Source organism: Lonchura striata, unplaced genomic scaffold (genome assembly GCF_046129695.1).
Source record: "Lonchura striata isolate bLonStr1 unplaced genomic scaffold, bLonStr1.mat Scaffold_169, whole genome shotgun sequence".
NCBI classification, from domain to species: Eukaryota; Metazoa; Chordata; class Aves; order Passeriformes; family Estrildidae; genus Lonchura; species Lonchura striata.
In genome coordinates this window covers 31,821-41,224 of record NW_027461110.1, presented here as the reverse complement: position 1 = coordinate 41,224, position 9,404 = coordinate 31,821, and the positions used below count along the sequence as shown (strand labels likewise).

The 9,404-nt window shown below is 37.7% G+C and overlaps 1 protein-coding gene across 2 annotated transcripts; it reads right to left on the bottom strand.

Moving 5' to 3' along the window:
• Positions 1-2,059: 2,059 nt before the first annotated feature.
• On the bottom strand, positions 2,060-9,404 carry LOC110477693 (uncharacterized). 2 transcript variants are annotated; one of them, XM_021543754.3, is made up of 3 exons: positions 9,192-9,404; positions 8,596-8,746; positions 2,060-3,744 (listed from the first exon to the last, which is right to left on the bottom strand). In XM_021543754.3, the coding sequence occupies exon 3, from the start codon at positions 3,682-3,684 to the stop codon at positions 2,377-2,379; it is 1,308 nt and encodes a 435-aa protein (XP_021399429.1). In that variant the 5' UTR covers positions 3,685-3,744; positions 8,596-8,746; positions 9,192-9,404; the 3' UTR covers positions 2,060-2,376. The 2 variants fall into 2 exon arrangements, with proteins under 2 accessions (XP_021399429.1, XP_021399430.1); XM_021543755.3 differs by lacking the exon at positions 8,596-8,746.

The following is a 9,404-nucleotide window of genomic DNA, read 5'->3' as shown; positions in this document are numbered from 1 at the left end:
AAGGAGACCTGATTTCATACTTAATCATGAAGGCCAAGATTCCCAAATGTATGTGGTATGAATTACACCAATGAAAGAGAGTTTTCATATGCAAGAATCAGTATTTGAGTGATGCTGTAGGAGTTTCTTAAAGTCACAGAGGAGCAGTCTCTTAAGTACAAGGCCAGACTCTTAAGCATTCAGTTTTTCCACCTTTACTCACATCAATTTCCTTTGAAAAATGTTATCTATACTCAAGGATCTTATCAACTGGAAGCCAAATTCACAACCCTCAATTCAAACTGCACTGTGTGGGGCATAAATGATGAGCTCACAAAAGTGAGATTTTGTTGTCTCACTCCTAAGTAAAAAAAGCTTCAGTGAAAAAGAATGTTTTCAATAACTTCAATAACTTGTCTTGAAACCCAGTTCTCAGCATTCTTGATGTGGGAGTAACATAACAGTATCATTATGATGTGCACTTCTGAAAGAACCACCTGTACAGCACTGCATTAACTTTGAAAGATTAAATAGAGGCATGCCAGAAATGTCCTTGTTTCCAAATCAGCAAATTGGGAAAACTCAGTTAACTACTTTTACTAGTGACCTTGATCATACAGAGTCCATAGAGAGGTGGAGCACAAGATGGCTGCGAAACAGACCCAAGCTGAGCCATCCAGAAAGAATGGTGGCAAAAGGGAAGGTGGTGGGCATGGGATGGGGAGGCACTGCTACTGTCTCCAGGTATAAGCTATAAAAAAAACCAGCATCAGACTCATTTCAGCATCTTGCAGCAAGACAATGGTCAATGGTTCCTGTGACAAGAGAAATTCTCCACAGTGAGTTTACCTTAAGAGTCAGATTTCCCAGCCTTCCTAGACAAAGCCCTGAGCACACCATGCTGTAAGCAGGGAGTTGGACTTTCAGATGCCCCTTCCAAACGATGAGTCCGAAATTCTAAATGGACCTGTTGCCACAAAAGAGTGTTATGACTAACAGCAGCAGGCATCTCGTATCCTAATATAGCTGCCAGTTTGTTGATACAGACTGGGAGATGCTGGAGTCACTGTGAAGGAAAAGTTCCCTTTGGACATTGGTAATGATACTAATCAACTAATGACAGAGCTCTTTAAGGGCACAGGTATGTGCCACTACTAAGTAGATAAAGGAATGAAAGTCTGACACTAATGTAGAAATTTTAAAAAGCACACTTGCTCTCACGCACACTTGTCTCTGCCAGACACCAGTCAGGCTATCGCTGCTTTCAGGTGTGCCTTCAGTAGGAAGGTTCTAATATATTGCCACAACATATGCCATGCATGTAGTTCTGGGGGCTTATCAAACAGAAACTGAAATTGTGGAACTGAAACTGTGAAACAGAAGTGAGCAAATGGTTTTTTGTTTCCTTTGGTTTCCATCTGGCCCTTCAGCAAAAGTCACTACTTACCACTATTTCCATATAGAGGCTGGAAAAAATGCAGCTTCTGTACCATTACACCTACCAAGGAAGCAACATAATTCAACTTACCCATCACATAAAGGACTAAAATCCAACTTGTGTCTTAAGTTTCAGAAAACATTTTCCTACGAGGCTTCAAGGTGCCAGAAAAAAAAAAAAACCTAACAAAATATTAAATAACAAAACTAAAAAAATATTAAATATTTATATTTCATAAAAGTTGTTTGGCCATCTATTTTTTCCTCCTTGAAATAGGTTCTTTTTGGTTCAGCAAAGTATCTTCCATTAAGATGAATCTCTATCCTTTGCCTCTATTAAAGTTTTTCAACACAACTGGGCACTTGCCACTTCAGTAATTCAAAACAGGTGTAATCACTCTTCTCAAACTTACATGTCTCCAAAACCCAGCTGAACAAGACATTTTTTATCAGCAAAACTCCACTGTGCTTAGCGTTACAATCCATCACATCTTTAACATATATTATTTCCAAGAACATAACGGGGTAATTTTTTTACAACTAAAAGGAAGATTGTACTCAATTATTTGTCTACCTTTTACTCAAATTGATGTATACAAATTCAGTACCCTGTGACATACAAACTGCGAGAATTAAGCATTGCTACCTTTAATACTAATGATTGTATTTGTAGATTTTGAACATAGGTTGAAAACTGTTTTGCATTATTTGAATCAATTGAAAAATACTGATTTTTATTATTACCTGAAAACAAATTGTACATTTCCCAGAACAGATACTGCAATCTGCATTGACCCTTGGTATCATTACATGATTCATGGCTTTGCTATAGATTCCCTAAATAATTGCAGAAAAATGTAAACTTCATGTGGAAATCAATGTAATGTGATCTTTAAATGATATCTTCTGTCTTCCCACAATACAGGTAGCCCTCCACTTTCACTCCTTATAACCAAGGTTTCAATTTTGAGTTTGCAGCATGGTTTGAGATAGAACCTTGTTAACATTCATGATTAATGATGAGTTATATCTCCACAGTGTTGTATCCCTGATGAGAGATTCTCTGGGAAGGTTTCCTTGAAGAGCCTCCCGACAGTGATAAATGAGGGCAACATCCATGGGAACATTCACGCTCTTCCCATAAGCACGTAGGACAGAATGGACTGAAGTCTGAATCACCTTTCGTGGATCAACTATCATTTTCCTGGGATTGATTACATGTTTCCTGTCAGGCTCTCTGTACACATGCTGCAATATGTTAACACCTGGCACAGTATTCCAAGATGAAATGTTGAACATGGGAGAAGATACAGTTTCTGGGAAGATATGGTTCTCAAAAAGAAAAACACTAGTCCCTGGGTTTTGCTCCTGAAGACTGTTCATCATTGTTTTCCAGTCTGGGTGTTTAAGGGGAAGAATTATTTCATCAGCATCATTAAGGACCACAAACTTGGTCCTTTCCATGTTGCGGTATATACAGTCATTTAGAGCTGTGATTTGTCCATAGTAGCCAATGTGTGTCCCATCTTCCATGAAGCGCCATTTAGAAGAAACCCTGAGGTGTGAGTCTATTGGCCAGGGAATTACCTCAACAGTTCCTTCTTCTATATAAAATTTCAAGACTTTCTCCATCAGATGGCTGCAGTTGTTCTTATAGATCACCACTTTCTGTACGCCAAGAATCTTATACATTTCCATACTCTGTATAAACTGCAAGACATTGTTGTAGTTTCCAAACATGGCAGAAATGCACACGGTGAAGTCAACAGAATAGGTCTCAGGCTTGCGATTTTTAATTTCAAACCTCGGCAGCTGGTCAATGTTTCCATATGGAGACTGATGAATTAATACATGTGTTGGATCACAATTTTTAGGTTCCAAACAGATTATATCTGCTGCACCATAAGGGAATCCAAATCTATCTGAGTGAACATCTATTTCTGCTTTTGATACATATATCTTTCCATTGGCCTGACAGCAGAACCAGCAGTACAGTTGTTTTACATCTTTATGGTGAACAATCCCAATCAGACGAGTGACTTTGTTTTCTCTGTCATCAAAGTATGGGGATATAATAAAAGTTTTGTTACCTTCCAATGCTGTTATTGTGCTAAGGGCAACTTTCCCTCTACATCTTCTACTTTCTTGAATTACTTTTGGCTGATGAGAAAGTCTCTGTAATCTCAGATAAGAAACCGCAAGCATTAAAGTTACAGTCATAATGCACACAGCAGCAGCAAAGTAAGATTTTTTCCCAGCACACAACATTTTGTATGTATCTAAATGTCCATGCGAATTTCTTTGTCCTTGAACTTGATGCAGCCTTATCTGCAGAAAAGAAAAGGCAGTATGAGAATATTGACCTATGGTCATTGCTAAAGAATTTCACAAACAAGATGGGGGTAAGTCTCTATCATGGTGCACTGACTTACTCAGAGACCCAGCTACTGTGCTTTTATGAAAAAACAGTCACAGAACACGCATTTAATATATGTATGATATGTGACACTCTGAATGCCTCTATTTGTCAGATGTGTGGAGCAGTTTCTCTACATGGAGGGTTCTGTAGAAGAATGTAATAGAGGTCTATATAGAGCAATACAAGGAGTATTTTTTTTCAAGAATCCAAATTTTAGAATATCCAATTTAATAACTAGGCAGTAATTCTTAAAGCAAAGCAAAACTTTTCTTTTTTTTTTCTGCCTAACACAGTGTGTATGTAAATTATGCTTAAAAAGAACAAACTCAACTAGACTTCTCACGGACAAGATAAATAAAATGTATATAGAATTAATCAATTTCATTATAAATATGCTAATTGCAGATTACACACGATGGTCCATATATAATCACTAATTTATGAATTCCCTAACTTGCAGATCACCACAGATGAGACCATACACACAGAGGAAAGTCAATACATACAATCCAGCAAAGGCAGATGAAATCTATGCAGGTATAAAACTCACTTTGCCACACTACCCTACATAACCCTCCCTGTATGAGAGAGGAGCTGCAGGAAAGGTCATCTCATATTAATGCTTACTAGAGATCTGGGCCTCTTCACACTGGATCAATGCTGGCTCAGCTCCTGGCATGATTTGGGGGTTAGGGCTTAAAACTCTTGCTGCTGCAGGAACAGGTAGGCAGTTCTGAGAGACTGGATGAGTGAAGTCTTCAGCAGCATTTTTGCTAGCAAGTGTTAATGCCTGAGTGGGAGTTTATGGCACTCTCAAGCACTAATTTCTGCAAGTGGAGCCTTAGATAAAAGTTTCCTCTACAAATTCATCTTTAGGTATTCAGATATGATCCATAAACAGAAAAGTGACAGCAAGTCTCCTCAAAGGCCTGCTTGTATCACAGAGATTCTTGGGGAAAAAAATGTCCCAGATTACTTAAATTCACGTCATATCAGAAAACTGCATTTGTAGAAGAGAATTTCCCCAACTGCCAGCAGGAAGTGTGGAGTAAAATGCCAAGATGGAATGAACTGATGCTATTGCATAAGATGATGAAAATGTTTCTAGCAGGCAAAAAATAAATACCTGTGCCCTCAAAATAATGTACCATATTTTCACAATTGCTATTTCATGAAAAAGTGAACTAGGGAGAACCACAGTCACAACACACCCCTGAAAATGTCCCATATGCCAAGGCTGATGTGACTTACAGCAGCCTTTGCTAGCTACCAAGAAATTGCTTTTCAGATGAGAATAGTCATAGGGACACCGAAAATCTCACCACATCACACTAGACACAAAGCAGAAAAGAAGCAGCAGAAAGGACTGACTCTTCTATCTCTGAAATGGAGATAGTATCCCCATAAGTCCTTAAAACTGAGAGCAGAACAGCAAATAAATAGTAAGAGTCTGCTATTGCCATAGGACTTCCAGCTGGAGATTGGTGACTGAATCAACTCAAACTTTTTAAGTCTTTTTATGATACATTCTAAAGTAGAGGTTTCGCCCAAGCATTCTTATTCCAAGGATGTTATATATTTTAGCATTCTTACACAGAGAAGGTCACATTGAACATTCTTCCCCTCAGTTTTATCTATTTATGACTTAAATTATTGACCTATCTTACAGAATATTTTTTAATTAAAGAAATATCAAACTACATCAACAGTAAATAACAAAATAAATTTATTACCTGTTCTTTCTTCTGCTTTTTCTAGCAACAAATAACTAATAGAAAAAGATCTATATTTTCAATTGCATTTTGAACAGCAAACACTGGAAAGGAAAAAGTACCTTTTAAAGTAGATAGCAGAGTGAGGTTCTGTTCAGTCATCCATTCATTTTTTGCTAAGTTATTTTGCTAAAATAAACTACCAATTTTTTATTTTAAACAGATAAAAACTTGAATACTTTTAAGGTAAATTACAATAATTGTTCAATACAGAACAATACTGTGAGGAGAAAAAGTGGTACAATACATAAGATACTTCCTGGTACATTTTATTTCACATAGCAGCAGCCACACCTACCAGAAAAACAAGTTTTCCTTCTCTTGAGCAAAGTACACAGTTGTGTTGTAAGAACTTAATTTAAATTACAAATGAGTATGGAGTTGTTGAAGATAATCAAACATTTTTCAGGGATTTTTTTAAGGCTACTTAAGTGTTCTTCTGAAAATTAATCTTGCATGTTGATATAAACCCAGTTTGCACCCATACTTAAAAAGAACCAGAAAAAATACACCATATATATATATATCTGCATTTCTTGGACAAACATTTTCTTCATAACATGCTATAAGGCCTAGTTAGAACATGTAAATACAAATTCTGATTAGGAACTGTAAGAGTGCTGAAATAACAGTGAGTTCCAGAAACTAAGAAAAAGAGCAAAATCAAGAGCTCAAAGGCACATCAGAACACTGAATCTTAAAGAAAAAAAGTACGAAGTTATTTGATGAGTGAAATTCATGGTTTCCTCAACACAACTCATTCATTTTGCTCTCCTGAAAGAAACAGCACAAATATGTAGTCATAAAATACATGAAGTCTGTGTAATTAAGAACACTACATTTATATTTCCTCACTATAGAAATGGTAAAATGGCAAGTTTTAATTTTAAAAGTATGCTTTCAGCATATTTAAATGCTCTTCTTTTATAGTAACAACTAATTTCGATTTTGCATTTTTTAATTCCAATTAATATGCAAGTAAACATGACAGAAATTATGCAGATTTGCTTTAATACTAAATTTAGCTAATGGTATCAATGGATACTTTGCAGTATTCCACTTAGGAATACAACAGGCTTTCTTCCTCCCCACCATCCTGACAGACTGCAGTAGTATCACCTTCTCATCTTCATGTTCATTACCTTTTCATTCAACAAAATAGTCATAAGAAACAGTCTTCCTTCACCAATTGTTTCTTGCAGTTGGCCCAGTTTCCATTACCCTCTAGTATGGGAGGCTAGAATGTCTGTACCTTATCCATTTGTATGTTGGATTTTTGTTGGAAATTTTCTTTATTAATGTATGCTAGGATTACATTTTGTGGAGATGCAACATATTGCACAGATACATCTGAGCTTGTCATCAGCCTACAATTGATACATCTGCCTGGTCAGTCAGGCAAGTGCAGTTACACAATGTTTTCTTCTGCAGCAAGGTCATAAGAAAGAGCTCTTGTCATGGTTAGAATCATGAAATGGCCTGGGTTGGAAAGGACTTTAAAATACCTAGTCCCAATCCCCTTGGTGTAGGTGAGATACCTTTCACTAGATTGTGAAAGATTTCACTGCTCTAATTAATTGTGTTTTTCCTTATTTCCTTGGTCACAGTCCTGCAAAAATTTACTCTAAAACCTTGTATGGGATCAAGAATACACTTACAAACTTTTATATATATAAATAATCTTTTTTTCCCCGTCCTAAACCAAAGAATCACTCATACTTTAGCCACACTGTACCACTACGCTCACAACACATTTATCAATCTCCCATTACAGGTTCTTCCAATAGCTTGTCTTTTTAGAATTTTGAAATTGAATATTTTTTTTCTATCACCTTCAAATTGGATGCTGTTTTTACCTTTGCTGGCCAGTTCTATTTTCTGATCTTTTTAAAACCCTCCACAACTAGCACTGTCCTTATTATAAGCTGATCCCAATTGCTAATTTAGTTCAATAGTCATTCCTGAGTAATAATAAATCTCCCTCACATGCCCTATGCATTGTAGCCTTCCTTTGTAATTTGTTTTGTTTGCATGGAGATGGCTGACAACTATTTATGCTGCTCATTTCAGTATCTTGACAATGTCTACATTGCATTAAGTTTTTCATAACTCTCATCTTGTTACTTTATCTCCCAATCTAGGGTAAGGATAGAGGGCAAGTGACCAGAGGTGACTGCAGAGTTTGACTTGCTAATGTGAAGTATTAGGTTCAGCAGTATAAGAACAATAAACAACCTGTTTTATCCAGGGTCTAACTAAAAACCCCCCACTAGAAAAACAGCCTTACAAAACTTACCATTTTTGAAAAAATTTATTCTCTATCCTTTAGTTTATGATTTTTGTCAAAAGCAGAACCACAGATCACTGTGTTATTAACAAATATGAACTATAATTTACCATCTTTATCTTTATTGCCTTTTGTTAATCTTTTGATAGCTTACTTTTTTCAGGAAGATTCTTTGACACATCAGGTGTCCCCCCTCTTTCGTAAGATCCAAAGTCCAAAGCATATTTTTTAAAGAATTAAACTGAAGGCAGTATTTTTCCACTAATAAAATACTGCTCTAAAAAAAAAAAAGTGCCTATTTCTATTCTAAATACAAAGACAGTATGCCAGAACAATACACAGTGTTGTCATACAACTGCCAATATACAGTTGCTGTATTTATTTTGTGCAATAAGAACTGACAAACCCCACACTTCCTGTATACACTCAGAAACTTCTCTTTTATAATCTGCTGTACATCCCTAAGCCAAACTCCTCCTATTGTAAACATTTAAACTATGTGTCCTTTGAAAATCAAACAGAGTTGGCAAAACAAAAACTGCACGACATTTAAAAGACCTATTTCAAATTTTTTCTTTCACACTGTACTTTAGTTGGGACCGAGTTATTTTCTTCCTAGTAGCTAGCAGGGTGTTCTATTTTGTGACCAAAGCAGGTGCTTCAAGCACAGTGATGCTTAGCTATCACTGAACAGTACTTACGCAGAGTCATGGCCATCTCTGTTTCTCCTGTGGCTCCTGTCCCAGGAGCTGGGTGGCACAAGAAGTTTGCATGGAACACAGCTGGGACTTCTGAACCAAACCAACCAAAGGCCTATTCCACACCACATGATGCCATGCTCAACCATCTAAGCTGAGGGAAGAAGGAGAAAGGAGGAAACACGCGACATGACAGCATATGGCTTCCCAAGTCGCTGCTAAACCTGATGAAGTGCTGCATTTCCGAAGGCCTGCATTTCCTGGAAATGGCTAGAAACATGCCTGCTAAGGGGACATAATGGATAGATTACACATTCTGTTTTGCATGCTGCTCTGCTTTACCTTTTCAACTGTCTTTATCTCAGGGAAAGCCCATAGGATTTCCCACGTTTGCCTTTCTGATTCTATCCCCGCCCCACTGCAAGAGGAAGGGTGAGGACTGAGCTGCCTGCGGAAGGGTGAGGACTGAGTTGCCTGCCCGGATTAACCCACAACTTTGGAGGAGCTTCAAATCTAAAGTTAACCTCCACCCTTAGTAAGAATTCAGACAGAGACTCAGAAAACCCGATTTGGACAATTAATGGGTACCTTTAACTTACCGTTAAGCGGTTAACCCCACTACTGAAAAACAATGCTACAGGCGATCACCATCCTCCTATTTCTTGAATGAAAATAAAATCCCGAATCTGTCGCGCCCCTCCTGCGAGCGCTGCCAGTCACAGGACCCCGAGCAGGTGCCGCTGCCCGACCTCCAGCCCGCTCCGGGCGGGTTTACCCAGCTCGCACACAGCCGGCAGCGCGCCCGGCTTCCT